Raw genomic sequence first — 24,727 nt, 5'->3', positions numbered from 1 at the left:
ATTTTTAATGCGATATCATGAAAAACGGCAATCGTTACCGCAGAGAGCCTTTTCTATGCAAATCATGTTTCATGTGGAAAAAAATTAATAGCAAAATTTGGCAATATTAGCAGCAAACAAATCCAAAAACAGGTGGTCAAAGCACAAACTACTTTTAGTAACAATCCAAAATAGATTCCATACTCGGCCCCCACCCCAAAAATTAGAACCATTTTCACCAGTTCATTTGTAATAAATCCGGTTTTACTGGATTTGTTTATGGATTCTTGGTTAGTTTGTGGAACTTGCAGTACTACATTTACACGGCTTGCAAATACCTCGGGGCGTTTAAAATATGTCAAACACAAACTAACAATTTTTGTGCTTCCTTCAACCTTTTTTTGCGACATATCAGAGGCAGGAAAAGACGCAGGCTCGTACAAGATTAAATCGTTTATGTACATTGTTAGGCTTGGGATTGAGACTAAATTGTTTTTGTTTTCACATTGCCTTTGTTGAAGGCAAAATCATCTTTGATGTATAAAAAACACAATGCATCTCGTAAAAATAAAATACAAAAATTAGGTTCATTCAACTAACCCCGTCTTTGATGTTTACGAACGCCCGTTCAATATACGTAAGGTTTATTGAAAGCTCTAAATTGGACATGTTTACAAATCACACTAAATATTCGAGACTAAATTGTCACCTGTGGACAAAGTTAAAAACGTTAAGACAGATCATCCTTGATGAACCGAACTCTAATAGACATATTTCATGAAGTAGTCACGCTAATATATATATATATATATATATATATATATATATATATATATATACAGTATATATATATATATATACAGTATATATATATATATATATATATATATATATATATATATATTTAAAACAGGGATGTGATTTTTCCGCTAATTCGCGGAATTCCGCTTTTTTATCTCCCCCCCCCCCCCAAAAAAAAAAAATTTTTTTTTTTTTTTGTAGTTCATTGTGTATGCACATGACTCCGACAGATAACATCTTCTGCTATAACAAAGACATTTGTGGTATGCTCTAATATGAGTTACTTTTCATTTGGTCATGATACAATTATTTGTTCATGAAATTTGAACTCTTCAACATTATTTATGTGTTAACTTAGTAATCACATTAGTTAGATATGATGATATTCTCAGTGATAGTTTTTAAAAGCAAAGGCAGTCCAATGTTTTTGAATGTGACTGATTTTGAGTTGACTAAATGTTAAAAATAAAAACTAAACTAAAAAATGTTGCTATTTTATATGGGATAGTTCAATATACATTGAAAATTTATGCTGTTGTTTTGTCTATTTCTTTGTCATGTGAGTGCATTGAAAGTACTTAAAAACACGGAAAACCCATGAGCTCCGGGGGGCCCGTGTCCCCCCACCAGGGCACTGCCAGCGGCCCCCAGACCCCCGGCTAAATTTTCAGATAATTTCACTTTGGTCAAATCACATCCCTGTTAAAAAAAAAAAAAAAAGATTTTGTGCTATTATGATCTTGATTGTAGTGCTTGGTCCGAGTTGGCTCTTGTTTTTCATCAGCGGCTGATCTTGTAGACGTGATCGCCCACCTGCATCACGCCCGTCTTCTCCACGCTAAGCAGCTGTCCAAACAGCGGCGCCGACTTGTAGATGTGCTTCTCGCTGGGTTTGCACTGTCGGTAACTGCGCGGCCAAGAACACACAAACATTGTCCCCCGAAAAAATTGCATTAATAGTAATAATAATAATTCAAGAGTAAAATGTAATTACAGCAAAATATACAACATTTCAAAACGTCAATCCATCCATTATTTAAACCGCTGGAGCGTTTTTTTTCCTCTCTCCCTTGTGTTTCTCTTTCATTTGAGAAATCGGAGCGTTGCCTGGCAACCCGCCAAGCTTCCTGATCGGTCTCATTCTGTTGGTCATTTTTTGTGTCTCTTGAACACTTTGTAACTGTTAAGTAAATTTTGTTGCTCTGTACTTATGAATCTGCAATGATAAATTTGATTCCGTTCCATATTGAACCTATTTCTAACAAAAATGTATGGAACTTTTTTTTAATTGTTTCAATAATTGAATTGTATTTGTCGAACTTCATTTTTATGTATCAATTAGACTGTTTTATTATTTCATATTAATGTTGCATTTTAATTGAATTCAATTTGTATTTTAAATCATTTAATGGACTTTTGGATTTACTTTACAACGTTCGTATTTAACTAATGGCATTCCCATTTGCAATGACAAAATGATTGATTTAATGGCCATTTGTGACGATCAAATCAAAATATTAGAAATGGCGGGCCCCTGTTTGCAAACCGCAACAGTGCCATACCTCTTCAGTGTTTCAAGAGGCTCCTTTCTGTTGATGATTCCAGTTTCGGGGTCCACCGTGGTGAAAATGCACCTGGCGAGAGGACAAAGTTTGCAGGTCAGAATAGGAAACAAATTGGCTTCACCGTCGTAATTTGCTTATGTGTAGCGTACATTTAAGGCTTGAATATAAGATGATTCCTCTCTGCTGTGAAATAAATCAATCGATAAATAAATGAATAAATACATAAACTACTAAAAGGCCAAAGTATTGTAAAATAAACCAATGTTTTGCCTGGAATTCATTTCTGTTGTAAGTGTTAGAGGACCCCCCACAAAAAAAGTTTTATCTATTTAAAAAAAATAATCAGATGATTAATTAATTAATTTATTTATTTTTTTAAATTTAATAAATGTTTTTTTTTTAAATATATATACATATACACACATATATATATATATATATATATATTTTGTATGTGGGTGAGTATGTGTATGTGCGTGTGTGTGTGCGTGCGTGCGTGCGTGCGTGCGAGCGTGTGTGTATTCATCAGTTCACCTAAAGCCCATTAAAAAAAATCCCATACTAATAATATAATATAATAATAATAAATTGCCAAATGCAGAAACATCAATGTAAGTTATCACGATGTAGTGGCTCTCGCTAACAGACAGATGATTAATTTATTATTAGATTTTTTTTTTCCCCCCTGCAAAATATTGGAATCTGCCTAAAAAAAAGAAATCCATATCGGCCATGTCCTATATTTAACCAAACTGCACAATTGACAAAAGGCCAAAACCCCATTGATGGGCTAACAAAATTAGCATTTATGTCGCTATACTGTAGTTAGTTATAACCCTTCACGCAATGGATATTTGAACAAATAGTTGCGCAACACGTGTAGACAGAAAGATTTTAAGAAAAATAACAATTGTTTTCCACCCAAAAAACAAACAAGAAATTACCTCCCGCATGACATCACCCGCCGCAGACGAGCGTTACCAATCTGGATCTCTTCCCATGAATCCTGTGCGCGCACACCCACACAAAAAAAAAATAAAGCATGTTGCTGGTTGAGTCGTGAGTATTATTAGTCCTCCGCCTCCGTAGCACATGATGCCATTTTTTTTTATTCTATTGGCGACAGAAGGAGGCTGGTCGTACTTCGGCGAACGCTTCGCAGTCGCTGATGACGACGTTCGGGCGGAAGCGTTCCACCGTCACGGCCTTGTCCAGCTTGCTGCTCAGGTGCTTGACGGACGCCTCGGACAGCAGCATGATCGGACCGCAGTCGGAGTACACCACCTCCTGGACCACACCCACAAAAAGGCACGGGAAAAATAATGTAGGGTGAATTATGTCTTACGATTTTCACACCAAAAAAAACACACACAAAAAATGCACATCATCACGTTTATCTGTTACGCTTACAAAAACTGTTACTTTAAATGAATATTACAAATTGTCTTGTTTTTCCCCCCAAGAATTCATACTTTTGACTAAGGTCTTTGATGTTCACGACTTCAACAAAAACTATAAATTGTCTTTGATGTTTAGAAAAATCCAGGCTTGTCTTTGATGTTTGAAAAAATCAGATTCATTGGTTTGGTTTATTATTCTAAGTTTACACGTACGTTAGGTTAGATTATACGTTACAAAAAAACTTTGAGGTCTTTGATGTTAATGGAAATCCATACATTAGGCTAGTTATACAAGACTCAAAATTACATGCAATAGGTTCATTAAAAACTAAACCGTTTCTGAAATGGTAGATTCAAAATGATGTTTAATAAAACTGTTTTTTTTTTTTTAATTAGCAGAACACTAAACTGTCTTTGACGTTTCCGAAAAGAAGCATGCTAGGTTTGTTACCGTAATGTGTCTAAACTATAAATTGTCTTTAATTTTCTTGGAAACGCCTTTTTTTTAGGCTAGTTGAACACTGAATAGTATTTGATGTTTACATGTAAGATTACATACATTATTTTCAATGACAATTCCAAAACGTCTTTGATTTTCAACCAAAACACAAACATAACGTAATTAAGACTAGCCTTTGATATTTATGAAAACATGAGTTTTAAAGACTCATGAAATAATTTCATAATTATTGCCTTTTATGTTTAATGCCATTGTTGAAAACTAATTCATCTTTCGTGATACAAAAACACGTGCGTGTCTTTATTGCAAATTCCTGTGAACTGACCTCATTTGGCGAGAAGAGAGCTTCCGCGTCCCCCGCCTTCCTGGCCTTCATGTGGGGCTCAAAGTGTACCAGGCGGAAAATCTTCTCCGCCTTCAGATAGCGGACCAACCAACGGGAGGCTTCGTCCCCGCAGTCCCGGCCCTGGATGTCAGCACCAAACACTCTGCCGTCACAAAACAAAACAACAAAGGCGTTGAGTGACAAACAAGACGACGATGCCATTCGAACGTTAGCGACGCACCTGCACTTCATGACGTCGTTGTTGGGCTGATTGATGGGGAAACGCAGCTCGGCCATGTCGGGCCCGTTCAGGCACACGTCAGCTCCCTCGCACATCAAAGACACCAGAACCAGACCAGGCTCCTGCCGGCCCGTCACCATGTGGCCGTCCTCCGTCACCACCATCCATTGGCTGCAGGCACAACACTGCCAATCATCTTTGACGTTCACAAAAACACGGTAGGTAGCTTAAAAAAGTAGTTTTGGATGTAAAGAAAAATGTGTTTGTTGAATGCCCTAAATAGTCTTTGATGTTTACAAAAACGTATTTTAATTTTCATGATTGCCGTATTTGATGCTTACAAAAATCCGTTAAGGCCTTTGAAATCTTTTAATTCATTTATTTACAAATCACTATTTGTTGAAGACTTAACTGTCTTTGATTTTGTCCATTAGTTCTGAAAATCATCTTTGATGTTTACATAAATGTCAATTTGTTGACTCAAAATCACGTTTGATGTTTAGAAAAATGCGTACATTGTGTTAATTGAAAACTAACTGTCTTTGATGTTTACATAAACATGTAAGTTAAATTCATTGAAGATTTACACTCATCTTTGATGTCTAGAGAAAAACCTAACCATAATTTTATTAGTTCAACCTTTGTCACTGAGGTTAAAGTTCGGTTACTGCTCTATGAATGGCTAGTTGAATATAAACCCAGTTGGGCTGTGAGAGCTGTAGACTAGGATCAAATAGTGGAAACAAGCGTTCAAACCAAACATGGTGAAGCAGCATTTAGCTGTTGTGCTGCACACAAGTGGAATAAGCTGCCAAAAGAAGTGAAGTCAGGAAGGTTTTTTAAGTCCAGGTTGAAAACGATTATTTTTCTCTCATGTTCACCACTGAACCCTTTGAAAGCATTTCTGAATAATTTTGTCGAATCTTTTTTTGCAATCTATGTTCTTTTAGCAATTTTACTCAGCTGTCTTTTTCTTTAACTCATGCATGTTTTTTTTTTTCTCTGATGAGTTGATGAATGAGGAAAATGAGAGAGAAGGAAGAGTAGAAGAGGCAATTTTAGTGGACCAAGAGGTGCAACGATTGGTAAGGAATAAGTTAGAAAGGCACTAAAAAGGATGAAAATTGGAAAGGCAGTTGAATGGAAATTAAAACGTTTTTTTTAATCCAATTAAATGAGTAATAACCAAAAAATTATTTACAACTGATTCGTTTATTAAAATAATCGTTGTTGCAGCTCTAGAAATTGTTAAGGATACTTTAGAGTGGTATATTTTCTCTTTACAGTACATGCTAAATAGATAGATGACATAATAAATATAACTCATATGGTTTCAAAACACATTAACTATCGTCCACTCCAACCTCTGGATGTTGACATCGACTCACCGGTCCTGTATCTGCCCGCACTTGAGGCCCAACTTGAGGCACTCGGCGAGCGGAACCGACGCCGCTTTTCCGGACTTCAGCGGGTGGACGAAGAGCTGCGAGACGACGCCCACACGCACACGCGTCTCCGGCTTCCTCAGGTATTTATATCCGACGCCCAGAACCACCACGGTGGTGGCGGCGGCGGCGGCGGCTGCCCCGCCGACGAGCAGAAGCGTCAACTTGTTGTTGTGGTACAACGCTTTCACGGCCTCCCTCAGCTCCATTTTGAAAGTTTGCTCGGACTTCGAACTTCCGCGGGGAAGGGAAAAGTGCCGTTGTTTACAACGGTGCGGTTTCCGCTTCTTCTTCTTCTTATGATTATTATTTCCGGCAGACTAAGCACTGGATGAGCATTGCTGCCCCCCACCAGTCAGACATTGTCCTCACCTAAGAACCGCTATATCCTAGCAAATAGCCGTGTCACTCAAATAATTTAACAACACTCCTCTTCCCCGGTGAAGTCCCAGGACCCAACTACGAAAATGTAATTGATGGCCCCAACTGTTAAATATGCTTATTTTCAACTGAAATATATGACTCCATCATTCCAAAACACTTCAATATACATTGGTGCCTTGACATACGAATTGAATTATGCTGTGCCCACTAATGTTGTTTTTTTTAAGTAAGAAAATTGTACTTAAAGAAATAAAACATTTTTACCACATTTTTTTCTCAATTCATTTCAGTGGACATTGTGCTGGTGTGCACATCTTGGCCACCTGGGGGCGGTGTAGTCCAGGCATCGGGACCTACTGTAGCCTACATGGCAAAAGGCATCCCAGTCTCAGCCCCGCTGTAAATCACATCACAGTCATTTTTGTTTTAGGATAAGGAATGTAGGCTGTGATTATTCTTTACACGATCTGTCTCAATGAGTTGCTCCACTATTGGATTCAAATACCCCTTTGTTCAATAACGCCGCGACACTGAGGCTAATCCGTCAATGGCATTTCCCGCTATGCGTTAACATTAAGCTAGCTGACTTTAAGGAAAAGTTATGTGGTTGTTTTATAAACAACATTTAATCCTCAATAATACCTCAAATGATGGCTGCCAAACCACCTGACTACCACCACATTTGCGCCACCAAGTGATATTGTCATGTGTATGTTGTCCCAAGTATTATGTAACAGGAGCATTTATTAATCAAAAATAATAATTGTTAACATTGATGCATCATAAAATTCTATCATTCTAAAAAATATAACTTTTATTTAAAAAAAAAATATGAGCATACAGTTGAATAACTGCAATATTGCCATCAATTACACAATGACACAAGTAACACTCAAACACATTTTTTTTTTAGGGGACTACATTTGACATCGATTTTGGCAGATGCTCTTTTTATCCTTCATGGCTCTGGAAGAAGCAAAGTGTCATGTGGAAGCTACACGAGAAGGTGTGTGGGCTCAGCAAAGGTATCCCGGGAGTACGTGCTGCCTGGTACATTTAAAATAGCCTCCCTTTTTTGGGGACCCGATGGTGCATTCAGTGTTCAATGGATGTAACGTGGAGGCTGACCTTCTCAGGGGGACTATTTTTGGGCTCTGACAGAGATAGTCGGATCGGCTGCCAAAGCACAAACAGCAGATGCTCGGCCGGCGGGGGTTCAATACAGGGATTTGTCCAACGGATGCTCCTTCTGTCGTCGGTTTAATGGCCGAAGGCGGCCTTCGCGGGCACGTGGCCAGGCCTCGCGAACCTCGATGTGGCGGAGACGTGCCGTGTTTGTATGTCCGACTGTGTTTTTAACGGTTTCCCGTCAAGGGTTAGCACTCGGGCTGTGCATCTCATAAAAGACCATTTGATACGTACGGGGTGCGCTACGATTCAAGGACGGTGTGTTTTAAAGTGGAACGATTTGATTTGGTTTAATTTGAGGTACCTGTACTAACATTTTAAATCAAAACCGCTTTTCCGATTAAAATTTCGTTACACCCCTTGTGAACATTGTCACCAATGGGGCAAATGCTGCTGTACATTGGCCATTAATTACATTGCGCTTGTTAACATTTGACGTTACTTCATGATACAACACTACAATACTGTAGCTTTACCAACTTTGTGGCTTATTTCACGTCATTGGCCAGTTATATCGTACTATACTTTAGCACGGTCACCCTCCCAGGATCCCATCTCTGTCCCATGTTGGGCCACATTAATATCAACTAAGCACTTTTACATGACACTGTGTCACCCCACTGCATGTAACGAGACTACTGTAGGTTTTCCGGACCTGGACCTGGGTCAGAATTCCAAGAGGGAAACCATCTGGATTGCACTACGCGGTTTCTATACATAAAGAGTTACTGACAGTAAACAGTGTGTCTGTTTTTCATTATGTATGGATTACACTTACTGAGTGATTATTAATATTTTTGCTATTAAAATAGGAAAACACGATGTATAGTGTCCCTATGCCTTTAGTGGACTTTTCTAATTACTGTCTATCGGAGTCTATGTCAGGCAGTGATTGACAGCTTGATAATTATCCTTTGTGCTAACATGGCAAAGCCCCTCCCATCTGCCAATGCAGACCGACGCTAAAGATAGTCTCAAAAAATAGTCCTCTTACCATCTACTACTCCCACCTCTCCTTTTTTTCCGGGAATAACAATCACTTCATGAAAGTGAACCAGCTATGTCGTGTATTTTGAATTGTGTTGTTGTTTTTTACAGTTCTCATCAAACAAGCCATCCCGGAGACTCTTTATGATATTGCACAACTGCAACCTAATTTGAAACCCTGAAGTTTGCATGCATGAAGAATACCTGGAGTTTTTAGCACCACAAATTGAGCAGCACTGACTGCTTATTTTGAGTTGTTATCATCGGTATGGTTAGGAGCGAACTAAAGACTTATTAGACCTGTTCCTAATGTTTCCAAACTGTGGCAGGGTTTGGCAAAGTTCCTTGTGAGCTATCGAGCGAATCGCCAAGGTAAATGAGCTCCTGAGGAGCTAGTGAGCTAGCTAGCACCTGTGACTAAAGCCAAACTGTGGCAGGGTTTGCCAAATCCAGATCCAGAAAGTAAAAACCCTGCTGCAGTTTGGCTTTGGCCACAGGTGCTTCTACTCAACCCTCAAAGTAAACCAGCGCCCTTCTAGCCAGCTAGCTACCTGTGGCTAATGCTAAACTGTGGCAGAAAAAAACCCTGCTGGCTTTAGCCACAGGTGCCTCTACTCAAACGGCAAGGTAAACAATTTCCCTAGGAGCTAGCGAGATTAACCTGGCAAGGTAAATGAGCTCCTGTGGCAGGGTTTGACAAATTTCGGGTCCAGAAAGTATACCTGCCAGTTTGGCTTTAGCCACAGGTGCTTCTACTCAACCGGCAAAGTAAACGAGCCCCCTTCTAGCCAGCTAGCTACTTGTGGCTAATGCTAAACTGTGGCAGGAAAAAACCCTGCTGGCTTTAGCCACAGGTGCTTCTACTCAACCGGCAAGGTAAACGAGCCCCCTTCTAGCCAGCTAGCTACTTGTGGCTAATGCTAAACTGTGGCAGAAAAAACCCCTGCTGGCTTTAGCCACAGGTGCTTCTACTCAACCGGCAAGGTAAACAAGCTCCCGAGGAACTAGTATAAGATAGCTAGCATCTGTGGCTAACTGTGGCAGGTTTTGACAAATCCAGGTCCAGAAAGTAAAAACTCTGCCACACTATTGATTTAGCTGCAGGTAAACAAACACCGGGAACTCGTTTAACAGCCAGTTGATTAAAAGCACCTGTGGCTAAAGCCAAACTGGCAGGTATACTTTCTGGACCCGAAATTTGCCAAACCCTGCCACAGGAGCTCATTTACCTTGCCAGGTTAATCTCGCTAGCTCCAAGGGAAATCGTTCCAAACTGTGGCAGGGTTTTTACTTTTTGGACCTGGGTTTAATTGCCACCTCCGAGTCTGCATCACTGCAACTTTGTTGCTTGTTTTGAGTTGGTTTTGCTATTTAAGTGTGTAGCCTACACCTAAAGAAGACCTGCAATACAACTATCAAGTTCACAATTTGTGTTTTTGTTTGCTTAGCACCACAAGTTGAAATCTCCCACCAAGCGTGAGTCGTCCGCTTTTGGCGTAGCTTTGCCCCTACACGGAGCTGCGTCTCATAAACATCCGGAACGGCGAGAGAATGTCCAGGCGCCTCTTGGAGCGCCGGCGCGGCGTGCACACGCAACCCGTGGACGCCGTCTCGACGAACCTCGTCCTGTCCCGCGGCAGGTAAGCCTCAGTGAAGCCGAGCTCCCGGGGGACGGCGTCAGAAGGTGCCCGAGGCTTGTCCTCGCTGCGGTACCACAGGCATGAGCAGATGGTCTGGAAGTGCAACACCTCGGTGTAGACGTCTTTAGCCTTGGGCGTAGACGGCGCGGAGGCGGCGGGCGGCACCAGGCACGCCATCTCCGAACCGGGCTTGGCCCCGTGCCTCCGGGCATCCCTCCGCTCGTCCTCGGCATTCATGGTGAGGAAGCGCAGCACCACCAAGTTGAGGAAGGCGCCGATGACCGTCAAGCCCATCAGGATGTAGACGAAGCAGAAGGCCACGTAGCGCGGCTCCTTCTGCAGCGCGTCGTGCCGCTGCAGGGCCACGTAGTCGCCGAAGCCGATGGTGGTGAGCGTGATGAAGCAGTAGTAGAAGGCGTGCAGGAAGCTCCAGCCCTCGCTGCGGGAGAAGGCGGCCGCCCCCACGCACAGGGTGCCCGCACAGGAGAGGAAGCCCACCGCCACCATGTTGGCCATGGAGACCTCGGTGTGGCGCAGCGCCAGGCACTTCTTGACTCGGTGCAGCAGGTGGCGCACTAGCGTGTTGATGCGCTCGCCCAAGCTCTGGAACATGACTAGGGTGAGCGGGATGCCCAGCAGGGCGTAGAACATGCAGAAGACTTTCCCTGAGTCCGTGCTAGGGGCCGCGTGGCCGTAGCCTGTGGGAGACACAAAGCAACGCTTGACTGGAACTCAAAATGACGGTTTTGGAGTTATATCTGTGCCGTACAAGTCGTCTCAAAACTTAACCTTTCCTTGAAAGGTTCACCATGATTTAAAACCCTATTTTGAAACTCAAACCTGGCTAGTTGAAACAGAAACCCTCATTTGAAACCTACCCATTGCTTGAAACCCTGTGTTGAAACCTTAACCATTACTTGGAAATTTAATTCTAAAGACCCGAGTCTTGTTTGAACCTCAAACCATGTCTTCAAACCCTCATTTGAAAAATGGACCCCTTTTTTTAAACTCCAACACAGGCTTGAAAACCCCAATTTGAAACCCAATCCCATCTTGAAACCATAATTTGAAACACAGACCCTTGTTTGAAACCCTAACTCAGGCTTGAAACCGTAATTTAAAGCCCCATTCTTTGCTTGAAATATTCACCCTGATTTAAACTCAAATTTAAATCCCATGTCTGCCTTGAAGGACCAATATAAAAACATGGTATTTTCTTGACACCTTGACAATGATTTAAAACCCTACCTCAAAACCCAACCCTGGCTTTAAACCCTAATTGCAAAGCCCTGCCCTTGATTGAACCTCAAACCAGGCTTCAAATCCTATTTCAAAAGCCGAACCATGTCTTGAGACCCCAATTTCAAACACTGACATTTGTTCGAAACCCAACCCTGCCTTGAAGCCCTAAACATAACTATGAAACTCAAAATCCTAATCTTTGATTGAAACATTCACCGCAATTTAAAACCTCATCTTGAAACTATCACCTTCAAGCTCTCTGCTTAGTTTGAACCTCTAACAAGACTTCAAATCCTGTTTTGAAACACTGACCATGTCTTGAAACCCAAATTTTAACCCTGGAGAACCCAAGAACCCTTTTCTTCTTTAAAAAAATTATGAATTATACATTAAATGACTGCTATAAGTTCACTGAACACCAAAATATATGTTTTTTAAATTTTAACCCTTTTTTTTAACTAGCTCAGAGTTGCTAATTTATCAAAAAATAAAAAATAAAACATACTCCTAGGCATTCTGCAACATGATATGAAATAGATTAATTAACAAAAAAAAAACACAATTTTACCATCTGATGGTTTGCTGAGAAGATGGTTTTGTTTGGATTAATTTCCAGCTCAACAAAACAGCATGTTGCGAGCCTTCTTGTCACCACCACTCTGGCTCATGTAAGTGCAATATTCATCCACTAGATGGCCCCATGCAGGGGTCAGAAGTGGCACTCTGGACTTTTGAAGTAAAATTTGTAAAAAGAAAAAAAAAGGTCTTTGTTATTTTAGTAGCAGAATTTATAGGGGCCAAATTTGACCCCGTGGGTTCTCCAGGATTAAACCCTAACTTTCAGCCCAACACTGCCTAACCTTATTGTTTGAAACATTAACTGGCTATTTCAAAACTAGAAATGTGACTTCAACCCCTAATTTGAAACTCTTAACTCGATCTTGAAACCCCAATCCATGCCTACAGCCTTCACCCCCTGACGTCAAACCTCACCTTGAAACCCAACCCCGCTTGAAAGCCTCGATCATCCCTCACTCACCTATGGTTGTGATCACAGTGATAGCGAAGTAGAAGGAGCCGGCGAAGCGCCACTGCACGCCCGCCTTGTGCGCGCGCAGCTGGGCGACCACCTGCTCCAGCTCGTCAAAGTTGGCCCGGCTCAGGTTGAACTTGCGCATCATCTCTTGGCGCCGGACCTCCAGCCGCCGCTTGTGGCCGCGCTCCTCGCGGGACTCCAACGTCTCGAAGACGGCGGCGCCCAGCACCAGATAGGTGAGGATGCTGACGATGAGCGCCAGGGTGCGGGCGTTCTGCCGCTTCATGGCGCAGGAGGAGGGAGGGAGGGAGGGAGGGAGGGAGGGTAGAGCCTGCCGGGAAAGTACTCTCAAAAGTCGGGCTGAGCGTCCGGGCAGCACCGCCACCGGAGCTCTTCCTTCACATCCTCCTGTTTCTGCTTTCTCCCCGCGGTACACGTCACCGGACTGTTTGTCATCAGTGGCTATTTCGGAGGACAACAGCAATGGGCAACCCCGCGCGAGAAGAGGAGGAGGAGGAAAGGATCACCCGACTGTCTTCAAAAAGAGCAAATATTGATCGTGCAGGTTGTCTGGCAAGGTACGCTCTATTTGACAGATGCTAAAGTCAATATTAAGTGACACTCCCGTTGCATTTTTTTACAATTTGCATCATCTGGGCTGTTAGTCCAGCACGGTCCCAATATCTTCAAACTCTAACCCTACTTTGAAACCAAGCTTGACATTTTATTTCGGAAACATGACCCTATAATGAAACCTTAATCCGTCATTTGAAACCCAAACTTTAAACAGTAACCCATGAGGCTTTGTAAACCAACTTTGAAGCCCTAACTTGATTTAAAACCATAACACAAACATGAAATCTTAACCCAATCTTGAAGCCTTACTTTACAATTCCAATACTGATTTGTAAGACAATATAACCTATCACTGTGCTTGGCATGAAACCTAACGTTAAAACCAGAACCCTGGCTTGAAATTTTAACCGAGCCTCTGACGATAGTGGACTAATTCAATAAAAAAAAAAATTAAGTGCATAAGTGAACAGAGAAAATGTCTTATCTTCAGATGAATACTCGTGTCAATCAAGGTTTACTTCTCATTTTAACAGACAGGGGGCAGTGTAGTATTGCACTTTTTTTTCTAGGGTCCCGTGTTAGTAGAAGTAAAACGTTATTTATCATCTTTCTTGAAGTATTAATAATTTGGTAGACCCTATTAACAAAGATCTATTTAACCCCCTCTAGTTCTCAGTGGCTCAATTTGAAACCCTAATCCAGATGGAGAACCCTAATAAGAAATTTACCCCCAGGTGAATCCACTCATGATGCCAAGTTTGAAGCCAACTTTTTGAAAGGTGATGACAAAGCGGCAGCTCTGCCCGTTCTCTCAGTTTGTGTTTGTTTTATTAGGGGTGGGGCATTTACACATTAACTTCAAGCTTTGCCCATCTGCATTATCATGGGATCGTCTTCTAAAAGTAGCGCCGACAGCTTTTGTCTTCATCTCCAGGAAGTAGTCTGTGCCAACAGAGTATAAAGCACGCACACATGCTAGGTTTTTTATTCGTCACAGAAAGAGACTTAATTCATTGTACAACTTCCTAGTAAATAATCCCAAAAATGGGCAAATTAAGGCTGCAACGAAGGGTTTCAAGATAGAGTAAAGTTTCAAATTTGACATGCAAATCAGATAGTGTTTCAAGCAAGGGTTAATGTTGAATTAAGGTTTCAAGCCAGGGTTCGAGATTTGAGCAAGAATTAGGGTTTCACCCAAGATTTGCGGTTTTCTATGAAGGTTCTAAAAAGAAGATAGAGTTTCAGATTAGGGTTTCAAGTCAAGGTTAGGGTTTTAAATTAAGATTTCAAGATAGTGATCCAAAATTTGGGTCCTAAAGCCAGGATTGGGGTTCAAATTAGGGTTAAGATTTCAAACGAGTTTGACACTGCAGTTTTTAAGACGGGGGTAGGGTTTCAAAGAATCCTTAAGTATGAGTTAAGGTTTTAAATTAAATAAAAAAATAAAAAATAAAAATTAAATTTCAAGCCAGGGCAGCACGGTGGCTGACTGGTTAGCACGTCCGCCTCCCAGTGCAGAGGACGTGAGATCGAGTCCGGGCTTCGGCCTTCCTGGGGGGAGTTTGCATGTTCTCCCCGTGCTTGCGTGGGTTTTCACCGGGTACTCCGGTTTCCTCCCACATTCCAAAAACATGCATGGCAGGTTAATTGAACACTCCAAATTGTCCCTAGGTGTGAATGTGAGTGTGGTTGTTCGTTTCTGTGTGCCCTGCGATTGGCTGGCAACCAGTTCAGGGTGTACCCCGCCTACTGCCCGAAGCCAGCTGGGATAGGCTCCAGCACCCCCGCGACCCTTGTGAGGAAAAAGCGGCCAAGAAAATGGATGGATGGATGGAAGCCAGGGTTATTCAATTCAGGTTAGTGTCTTAAACCTGGTTCAGGGTTTGAAACAAGGTCGGAGGTTTTAAATAGTCTTAAAATAATTGTCTAAGTCATTTTTTTTTTGCTTGTGATGCAAATGGTTCCGTTTTTTGTGTTTCCTGAAACATCTGGGAAAAAAAAGACATAGTCGATTATTTTAAAATGGCGTCGAAATGAGAGTTTAATGTTGTTACTTCGGTCACAAAAGCGACAACAAATAAAACAAGTTGAAACAAGTTTTATTTTAACATGGAGAGATTGAAAAATGAAGCTCTTAGGCCAGCGTAATAATAAAAATAAAATAAGGCCGACAATTAAGACTTCGATTGAGTTTTACGACATGAAGACACACGCACACGCTGCCGAGTGTGCGCACTGTACAGTACGGCCGTTTTGAGTGCTTGGGTAGGTTTGGCGTTACAAGGCCTCGAATTCGTCGATCCTCTGCTTGGTGTTGCCCATGCGGATCTGCCTGAGCGTCTTGTACTTGTCCCGGCCGGCGCGCACGTTCTCGGCGTGCAGAAGGTCGCTGGCCGTCTTCTTGTTCTGGTCGCGTGACTCCTCCAGCTCCGAGCTCAGCGCCTGAGGGCCACATGTCAAACCGGGTCAAAAGGTCAAAAAGACGCGAGTGAGGAGGAGGTCGTCCAACGCACCGGCCTCCAATTTCTAATGCTAATTTAAAAGCCTACTAGGTTCAAACCCTAATTTGAAACCCTAACCCTGGCCTGAAAGCTTCAGAGCACAATTTTAAAATCTTAACACAACTTTGAAACCCTAACCCAGTCTTTAAACATCCATTTAAAACCTTAACACTTGTTTTAAGATCTAATTTGAAACCCTTATCCTAATTTGGTCAAAACCATAACTCGAGCATAAAATACAAATTCAAAACCTTAAACTATAGCTTGAAACCCTAACTGGTTTAAAACCCTATTTTGAAACATACAGTATATCTTGTCTTGAAACCCTAATTGAGAACTCTAAATTTGAAACCATCAAGCGTATCTTGAAGACCTATTTTAAAACCCTAATCCAGATTTTAAACCCTAATCTGCGACCGTATTTAAAAGCCCTAATGCAAAACCTTAACCCCGTCTTGAAACCCCAATTCAAAGCCACAACCCTACCTTGAAACCCTAATTCAAAACCCTAAACCTGATTTGAAACCCTCAAAGCCCTAACTAGCTCATTCAAAACTGAAACCCTATCTTAAAACCACATTTCGAAACCCTAAACCTGGCTTGAAAACTTAATTTTAAACTATAAACCTGTCTTGAAACTCTAATTCAAAACTGTAACCATAGCTTCAAACACTAATTCAAAACCCAAACTCTATTTCAAACTCAAATTTGAAATCCTTAAACTAGTCTAAAACCCTCATTTGAAACTCTAACCCTGTCTTGAATCCAAAGTCCATGACCCTTACCCTAGTTTGAAACCCTAATTCAAAGCTCTAACCCTGTCTTGAAACCCTACTTAATCACTAGGTTGAAATGCCAAATCATAAAAAAAGAAAAGAAATCCTAATACATCTAATTCCCAAACCCTAACCCGAAACCAGGAATGAAATCCTTTTCTTAATCCGCGCCGCCCCTCCCCCCGTCCCTGCTCACCCTGAGCTTTGCCTGCAGGCGTTCGTTCTTCTCGGCCTCGGTGAGCCTGTCCTCCTCGCGGCGGTGGTCGTTGAAGCCCTGCGAGTGCAGCTCGGCGCTGTAGGTGCTGTTCTCCTCGCTGTGCTCGTGGTCGCTCTCGCTGTCCGAGGAGGACGAGGAGGCGGCCACGGCCACGGCCACGGGGGCCGAGCTGGTCATCACGGTGCGCAGCTCCTCCTGCGTCTTCACCAGATTCTCCTCGACCTCCTTAGCCTGGGGACGGACGGGGAACTTGGTCTCGAGTCCGCCTTCACTTACGAAAGCCACGTCGCTCGGCCGTTAGCTCGTCCGTTAGCTCGTCCGTTAGCTCGTCCGTTAGCTCGGCCGTTAGCTCGGCCGTTAGCTCGGCCGTTAGCTCGGCCGTTAGCTCGGCCGTTAGCTCACCTTGCAGTGCCACGTCTCCGCCTCCTCCTCCTTCACCCTCTTGGCCTCCTCCAGCAGCAGGATCTTGGCGCTGTACTCGGCCAGCTCCGTGGCCTTGGGGAAACAGCCACAGGAACATTTGGCAAAACTGGTTCGAGGTGACACAAAGAGATGTGGATCTACTGGGATCTCACCAGCTGCTCCTGGCTCTTCATCTGGTCCTCAGCCTGCCTGGCCAGCTCCTCCTTGGCGATGATGGCCTCCATCCTCTCGGCCTCCAGCCGGGCCGCTTCCTGCTCCACCTTCCTCCGTTCCTCCTCCAGCTGCACGGCTCGGTCCAGCTGCTGCTGGAGCTCTGTAAAACCGCAGCGGGTTATGCGGTCCGTCATCAAAACGCGGCAAACACTACAATCCGTAGTCTCACCCCTCTCTGTTCTCTTGGTGGTCTCCTCGTACTGCAGGAGCTTGGTCAGGAGCTCGCGTTTCTCCCGTTCCATCTGATCCTTCTCCAGCTCGATGGCCTCCCGCCGCTTCTTCTCGCTCTCCAGCTGGTCGCGCTCCATCTTCTTCTGGAGCCGCTCCTCCTTGGCCTGGGCTTTCATCTGCTGCACCTCGATGGTGTCCGTCTTGCGGCGCCGCATGTACAGTTCGTGGTTGCCCATGCACAGCTGCAGGATGCGCTTGTTGATGCGCAGCCGCGGCGCGTAGAAGATGAAGTCCTTGATGGGGAATAAAAGATGACAACATTGCTATTTTATTATTATCAACATTGGATTAGTGCAGTTGTGTCTTTGATGTTCTTCCAGGCGAATCGCTTTTTGTTCTGATGATGTTGACCCTGTCTTCTTTCGATGCTAGCCAATCAGCTCCTTCAATATCCTAACGTCATACACACCTTTGTCTCGTGTCTTTGATGTTTTTTTCCCCAGCAAAACCGCTTTTGATCCTGACTGCCAGCCAAAAATGTTGACCACTGTGGCCCAACGTCCTGCCCACCTGTGCCTTGTATGTGATTAGCATAGCTGTGTCTTTGATGTGTTCCCCAAGGGTATCCGCTTTTATTCCTGCCTGATATCCACTCATTACTTTATCCACTTCTCCCATGCTCATTGCCTTCACTACCCATTGTCTTATCTGTGTCTTTGATGTTTGTTTCTAGGGAGCCATTTTTGTACTTGACAGCCAAGAACTACTTTGCCCACTTTTTTTTTCCATGCTAGCCAAACAGCTGCCCTCACATCCTACCCACCTGTGTCTTGTCCATGTGTCGCCGTGTCTTTGATCTCCCCAGCTGAATTGGTTTTGCCTGCCAGCCAATCAATCAATCAATTCCCTGCCTCGTGCACTCCTTTTGTCTCAACCAATCAGCTTCTAACTATCTCTAATGTCCTGCATACCTGTTTCTTGTCCATGTGATTAGTGCAGTTGTGTCTTTGATGTTTTTCCAGCTGCACCACTAATGTTCCTGCCTGCCAGCCAATCACTACCTTGTCTGCTGTGCTCCTTCATTTCAATTATGGAGCCAATTAGCTTATTACTTGCCTATGTACCCTACCCACCTGCGTTGATTAATGCAGCCGTGTCTTTGATGGTTTCCCAGGAGTGAAGTACTTACAGGGGATTTCTTGTCGATGGGCTTGATGATAAACTTTTTATCATTAAAGGAAATGTTCCTGATTTCACTCCAGGGAAATCCAATCTTAGGGGTCATCCTGAATTGAATGAAATGAAAAAAGTTAGTAACCATAAAACTGTATCGCACTTTATTTTTTTGTTTTTATTTTTTATAAAGTTACAATGTGACTATTTCAACAATAAAATGTAAATGCACACAATTATATACAAAAGGCTAATTTTGTATTTATTGGTCATAAAGAATATATATGTACATGTGAAAGTTAGCCATGGCGCCCCACAGGGATCCGAGTTCAGACCACTGTTCAGTTGCTACATGCATGCGTTCTGTTGGCAGTATTATTGGAAAACAAAATACATCTCTTCCAGCAACGCCTCCTAGTAACCTGTTGCAGGTGATCTAAATTGAATGTGCAGGTCTGGCCTGGTCAGGCCATCACAAATTTGCATGCTGTGTTGTAGAACCACACGTAAGAGTTCAACGACCTCGCCAAACAAATGCGGTCAGCAGAACGAGGTCGACAACCGAAGGTACAATGATGGCGTGTATGTGTGTGTGTCAGGATGTCAACACACACACTAACAAACCCACCTGTCATCCTTCTCGTAGATGTTGAGGCCCAGGGCGTCCACGCCCAACCACAAGTCGGTGCTCTTCTTGTTCTTGATCTCAAAGTAGTTGACGCCGTACATCTCCAGGTCCTGGGTGATCTTCAGGTACTCGATTATGGCCTCGTCTCTGCGTGAGATGCAAAAATGTTCACGCTGTTGTGGGGGAAAAACACGCTTTGCCGTTAAAAGGATGATGTAAGGAATGACTTCCAGTATTAATTTTAGGGAGAGCGTGTATGTGATTGTCTTGACACTATGAGTGTCGTATTGTTATGACTATACAAGTGTGTAATTGTTTTGATTTAATGAATGAGGGTTGTTTTTACTACTCAAAGAGTGATTATTTAGACTACATGAAAGAGTGATTGTTTTAACTACACAAGTGAGTGATTGTTATGCTTAAACATGAGTTACTATTTTGACTACATGAGAGAATGATTGTTTTGATTGCCCAAGTGAGTAATTGTTTTGCCACATGAGAGTGAGATTGTTTTGACTACACGAGTGAGCGATTGTTTAGACCATACCATAAAGTGATCGCTTCGATGACACGAGTGACTTTTTTGATACACGAGAGTATGATTGTTTTGACTACGAAAGTGGTGGTTTTGACTATACAAGTGAATGATTGTTTTGACTACATGGGTGTGTTAACATTTTGACTAACGAGAGTGATTGTGATAAGTGATTTTGACACGATTGAATGATTGTTTTGTTTACAGGAGTGCACATGTTTTGACTATATAAGTGTGCGATTGTTTTCGTTGCATGAGAGAGTGATTGTTTGACTACAGGAATGAGTGTTTGTCGACTACTACTGTCAACTACACAAGTTACTGAATGTTTTGACAATATGAGGGATTGTTTTGGCTACACAATAATTACTATTTTTATGGCTAAGGATTGTTATAACTACAGGATTGTTTTGACACCGTTTTTGCTACACAATAATTACTATGTTTATGACTAAGGGAGTGTATGATTGTTTTGACCACACCAAAGAGCGATTGTTATAACTACATGTCATGATAACAGGATTGTTTTGACACCAGAATATGGATTATTTATAGTGCAGGACTCACAGGCAGATGAACCAAAAGTAAAACTTGAACTTGGCGGAGGTCGTCAAGTAGACCTACTTGAGCATGCATCCGTGCTCTTCATGCCAGACCTGGATCTTATCCTCCCATTGCTCCTTGGACAAGCTGTGTTGCTCCAGGACGCTGCAAGAGTTAGCAAGTTAGCATTGCTAAGTTAGCTAGCAGGTTAGCTCATGTTTTTGTAGTCTTTCGGCGTCCTGCAATCACTTACTTGCGCGACATGATACGCTCCGAAGACATATAGCCCGGGTGGTGCACCGACTTCTTGTACTCGCCCCACTTGGCCTGGATGGCGTAGGAGGCTAGGAGCACGGCCGACTCGGGTGGGCAGTAGATGTCCTCGTTGAGGATGTCCTCCTTCACTTGCAGGTAGAACAGCCGCCGGGTCACGTCCTGGATCAGCTCCTCCGCCACGTCCTCCGGATAGTACTTGGCACGCAGCTTGAACTGCAGCGGCGTCTCTTTGCGTACATCCTGGGCCATAACCTGAGGAGGGATCCAAACGTTTGTTATTGATGGATTTTGTGGCCTTTCTTCTGTCTGTCCACGCCCAAACTCCATATACGTTCCATGGTAAGTGAGTTCTCAATTATTATTATTTTTTAAATACATATATAACTGAGCTTCCTCAAACGTTTAGAGATTCAGAGAGAACGGGCCGGCACGCAAATAGCAAAAATACGCTTGAATTTCCCGGCCATTATGAATGAGTTGGGATCTACAAAAAATAAACCAAAAAACCTTCTTCTCGATGTTGAGCCAGGTGAGGAAACCTTTTCCATCGACAAATTGGAGCCCAAAGTACCAAACTTCACGCAGTCCAATTGTCCTGGCCACCTAAAACAACAAAAACAAAGCAATGTCAAAAACTTCTCACCATCCATCTACTATTCTAATAACAAGTCATCGTAAACTGTATTCATTTTTTGGGGTAATCCTGAAAAGGAAGGATTATTTCCACTACATAAGAGCATGATTGTTTTGACCATACAAGAGAGTGATTATTTGTGTTGACTCCACAAGACTGATTGTTTTGACTAGACAGAAGAGTTATTTTACATACATCAGAGTTATTATGATAATGTTTTGACTACACGAGAGTGATTTTTTGGACTCAACGAGAGTTATTATTTTACGACATGAGAGTGTGTTTACTACACAGGAGAGTGATTGTTTTGACTTCACGGGAGCTATTATTTTACATACATGAGTGATTATTTACTACCCAGGTGAGTGATTGTTTTGACTCCACGGGAAAGTTATTATTTTACATACATGAGAGTGATTGTTTACTACCCAGGTGAGTGATTGTTTAGACTAAATGAGAGTGATTGTTTTGACTAAATAAGTGATTGTTTTGACTAAATAAGTGATTGTTTTGACTTCACGGGAGCTATTATTTTACATACATGAGTGATTGTTTACTACCCAGGTGAGTGATTGTTTAGACTAAATGAGAGAGGGGATCTTTTGACTAAATAAGTGATTGTTTTGACTCCATGGGAAAGTTATTATTTTACATACATGAGAGTGATTGTTTTCTACCAGGTGAGTGATTGTTTAGACTAAATGAGAGTGATTGTTTTGACTAAAAAGTGATTGTTTTGACTTCACGGGAGCTATTATTTGACATACATGAGTGATTGTTTACTACCCAGGTGAGTGATTGTTTAGACTAAATGAGAGAGGGGTTGTTTTGACTAAATGAGTGATTGTTTTGACTCCATGGGAAAGTTATTATTTTACATACATGAGAGTGATTGTTTACTACCCAGGTGAGTGATTGTTTAGACTAAATGAGAGTGATTGTTTTGACTAAATAAGTGATTGTTTTGACTTCACGGGAGCTATTATTTTACATACATGAGTGATTGTTTACTACCCAGGTGAGTGATTGTTTAGACCAGGGGTGGCCAAGTTCGATCCTCGAGAGCCACTATCCAGCCTGTTTTCCACGTTTCTCTCCACTAACACACCTGATTCATGATCAGGATCGTTGTCAGGCTTCTGCAAAGCTTGCTGATGAGCTGATCATTAGAATCAGCTGCGCTGGAGGAGGAAGACATGGAAAACAGGCTGGATAGTGGCTCTCGAGGACCGAACTTGGCCACCCTTGGTTTAGACTAAATGAGAGAGGGGATCTTTTGACTAAATAAGTGATTGTTTTGACTCCATGGGAAAGTTATTATTTTACAGACATGAGAGTGATTGTTTACTACCCAGGTGAGTGATTGTTTAGACTACACAAGAGAAGTATGGTTTTGAGACTATATGAGTGTGTGATTGATTATCCCTGGATATACTGTATTCCTATTATATACTATACTACTATATACACAAATTTTGGGACACAAAATGGAAATATAAGTCACCCTCTGTAGGTCATAACCGCTCTTGAAAAGACTTTCCATAAGACTTTGTAGTGTATGTACATTTTAATCAAGTCCAAATAATTTTTGGAGCCACTTTTCTATTTTACAGTGGGCCTCCGACCTGGTCGAAGAGCTGTTTCCCAGTAGTTTTGGGGTGGAAGGAAAACTCCAGCTCAGCATCCATGGTGGTGACGCGAACGTTGACCTGCGGAGGAAAGGTTGTTCAGTCATGTGACACAGTGACACTCTTCACCCTCCTCTCTTTATACATGCCTCGTGATGTCTATATTCAGACCAGACATCTTCTTCAAACTTCAAAACACACATGCCATTGTTCTCAGCAGAAATATTGATTATTCGGAAAGACAAGAAGTGTAAATAATTGCCTTTTAATGTGGAAGTGGTTTGCTCATAGGCTATAATTGCTCACTATCTCATTAGACTTTGGACTGCGGTCACCAGGCGAAAATAGCACAGCGGTCGCTAACAACTCGCCGGCATTAGTGTTAAGTCTCCTCTCTTTTTCCCGTCTCTCTTACGCTTTTACTTGTGCCACAAAGCGATGACTTTTGCTTGCCAAAAAGTGTTACAAAGAACAAATAACGAGGATGAGAAACAGCATGTGACCCCCCCACTAACCCCTTCTGCCCCCGGATTGGCTTACGCAATGATTTTATGAACTTGCGCTAACTCACGCCCCAGGCTGTCATAAAGATAAACCCAGTGGAAGTTGGGCAACAAAAAGTGGAACTCTTTCCAACATTAGCTCCGTACGCATATATGTAACTTTAACTTCCTTTTAGTTAATCATTGCAAACAGAAAGACAAAAAAAATCCATCTTTAAGTGACATTTTATCTAAGAAGGCAGTGAGAAATACCTACGACATGACTCATGACTTCATTGTGACCTCTTAGCCAAGACTTTCTCCTTGGAGGGTCCCAATGAATATACATCTAACATCCTGTGCGTATATGGTCTTGTCACACCAATAACATCGGACACATTTTTTCTAAAGATAAACTGACAAGTGAGAAGACTATTTGACAGTTTGCAATGTGTGCGGCAACCGGTCAAGTTCTACTTTTGGGTTAATGAGTAAAAAGCCAAGAAGGAAAGAAACTTGATGTCAGCTCGATCACAGAGCAAACATAGAAAAAAACGTTTATCCTCCATTCTTACCGTTTTGGGCATCTCGGCGTTGGTGATGGTCGTCCGGTAGTTGAAGAAGGAAGTCGGGTGTTTCCCAGGAGGACTGAGGAAGCAGCGGAGCGTCCACCTGCTAAAGAAGACGGCTGGGCTACGGTTGGCCGGGCGTAATAGGGCAGGGCGTGTACCCTTTGAACCACGGGGCCTGTGACGTAGCGCCTTTGACTTGGTTACTATTGCGCAAACAAGAAGGACACTTACGCCCAAAATATAGCCGAGAGGGCGACCTTCGGTCAGAGCCGTAGTACATAAACCGACGTGCTGATTATATGATGCTTCGGAGATGGATGCTCATCGAGGGATCAAGATAACGTCAACACTAAGTGTTTCTATTAAGTAAATTTGCGGTTTATGGATTTACGTCCATGATATAGTCGGGGAAAGCAAAACCATATATAGCACAACAATCCCTGAACATTGGAGGAATGTTTCGTCACGGGTAAAAAGTAGCAATATGCGCTTTGTGACCTCAGCTATTTTGGCCATGTTGTTTCAGATAACCATCATGTTCTTTTTCCTATACAAAAAAACAACCCTGAAAATCTTACTAAGATCAGTTAACGTGTCCAGAATTTTTTTTTTTTTTTAATAGATTCCCTTAATAATATAATAATAATAATAATATTATGCAACTAACTTACTAACTAGATCATCAG

The 24,727-nt window shown here is 42.4% G+C and overlaps 3 protein-coding genes and 1 long non-coding RNA gene across 6 annotated transcripts; 1 reads left to right on the top strand and 3 right to left on the bottom strand.

Moving 5' to 3' along the window:
- Positions 1-945: 945 nt before the first annotated feature.
- On the bottom strand, positions 946-6,511 carry marc1 (mitochondrial amidoxime reducing component 1). Its single transcript, XM_077560008.1, has 7 exons — positions 6,160-6,511; positions 4,772-4,942; positions 4,531-4,693; positions 3,489-3,632; positions 3,290-3,351; positions 2,343-2,414; positions 946-1,687 (listed from the first exon to the last, which is right to left on the bottom strand). Exons 1-7 carry the CDS (start codon positions 6,423-6,425, stop codon positions 1,561-1,563), a joined length of 1,005 nt encoding a protein of 334 aa, XP_077416134.1. The 5' UTR covers positions 6,426-6,511; the 3' UTR covers positions 946-1,560.
- LOC144046385 (uncharacterized) lies at positions 5,006-24,049 on the top strand. Of its 2 annotated transcripts, none has more exons than XR_013292691.1 (9): positions 5,006-5,856; positions 6,186-6,299; positions 7,514-7,606; positions 10,224-10,415; positions 12,715-12,929; positions 13,153-13,271; positions 19,242-19,310; positions 19,390-21,064; positions 22,973-24,049. It is a non-coding gene; the product is annotated as an uncharacterized LOC144046385 (long non-coding RNA). The 2 variants fall into 2 exon arrangements; XR_013292685.1 differs by lacking the exon at positions 5,006-5,856 and having other exon boundaries at positions 5,882-6,299; positions 19,390-19,496; positions 20,861-21,064.
- kcnk3b (potassium channel, subfamily K, member 3b) lies at positions 10,052-12,979 on the bottom strand. Its single transcript, XM_077560007.1, has 2 exons — positions 12,697-12,979; positions 10,052-11,113 (listed from the first exon to the last, which is right to left on the bottom strand). The coding sequence occupies exons 1-2, from the start codon at positions 12,977-12,979 to the stop codon at positions 10,284-10,286; spliced, it is 1,113 nt and encodes a 370-aa protein (XP_077416133.1). The 3' UTR covers positions 10,052-10,283.
- ezra (ezrin a) lies at positions 15,353-24,186 on the bottom strand. 2 transcript variants are annotated; one of them, XM_077560006.1, is made up of 12 exons: positions 24,045-24,186; positions 22,985-23,068; positions 21,233-21,328; positions 20,703-20,977; positions 20,531-20,614; positions 19,372-19,518; positions 18,760-18,856; positions 17,569-17,863; positions 17,339-17,499; positions 17,166-17,258; positions 16,743-16,994; positions 15,353-15,711 (listed from the first exon to the last, which is right to left on the bottom strand). In XM_077560006.1, exons 1-12 carry the CDS (start codon positions 24,054-24,056, stop codon positions 15,547-15,549), a joined length of 1,761 nt encoding a protein of 586 aa, XP_077416132.1. In that variant the 5' UTR covers positions 24,057-24,186; the 3' UTR covers positions 15,353-15,546. The 2 variants fall into 2 exon arrangements, with proteins under 2 accessions (XP_077416132.1, XP_077416131.1); XM_077560005.1 differs by having other exon boundaries at positions 17,339-17,863.
- Positions 24,187-24,727: the final 541 nt, after the last annotated feature.

The sequence above is a fragment of the Vanacampus margaritifer genome, chromosome 1, assembly GCF_051991255.1.
Source record: "Vanacampus margaritifer isolate UIUO_Vmar chromosome 1, RoL_Vmar_1.0, whole genome shotgun sequence".
NCBI lineage: Eukaryota > Metazoa > Chordata > Actinopteri > Syngnathiformes > Syngnathidae > Vanacampus > Vanacampus margaritifer.
This window is presented reverse-complemented; position numbering and strand designations above follow the sequence as displayed.

Coding starts and splice junctions, on each gene's coding strand:
- marc1 (XM_077560008.1), bottom strand. CDS start 6,425: ATGGAGCTGAGGGAGGCCGTGAAAGCGTTGTACCACAACAACAAGTTG. Junction 4,694..4,771: donor AACGACGTCATGAAGTGCAG/GTGCGTCGCTAA, acceptor TTGTGACGGCAG/AGTGTTTGGTGCTGACATCC. Junction 1,688..2,342: donor CCTCTTGAAACACTGAAGAG/GTATGGCACTGT, acceptor TTGGCCGCGCAG/TTACCGACAGTGCAAACCCA.
- kcnk3b (XM_077560007.1), bottom strand. CDS start 12,979: ATGAAGCGGCAGAACGCCCGCACCCTGGCGCTCATCGTCAGCATCCTC. Junction 11,114..12,696: donor CACTGTGATCACAACCATAG/GTGAGTGAGGGA, acceptor TGTCTCCCACAG/GCTACGGCCACGCGGCCCCT.
- ezra (XM_077560005.1), bottom strand. Junction 18,857..19,371: donor ATCTACGAGAAGGATGACAG/GTGGGTTTGTTA, acceptor CATTCAATTCAG/GATGACCCCTAAGATTGGAT. Junction 17,259..17,338: donor TGAAGAGCCAGGAGCAGCTG/GTGAGATCCCAG, acceptor TGTTTCCCCAAG/GCCACGGAGCTGGCCGAGTA.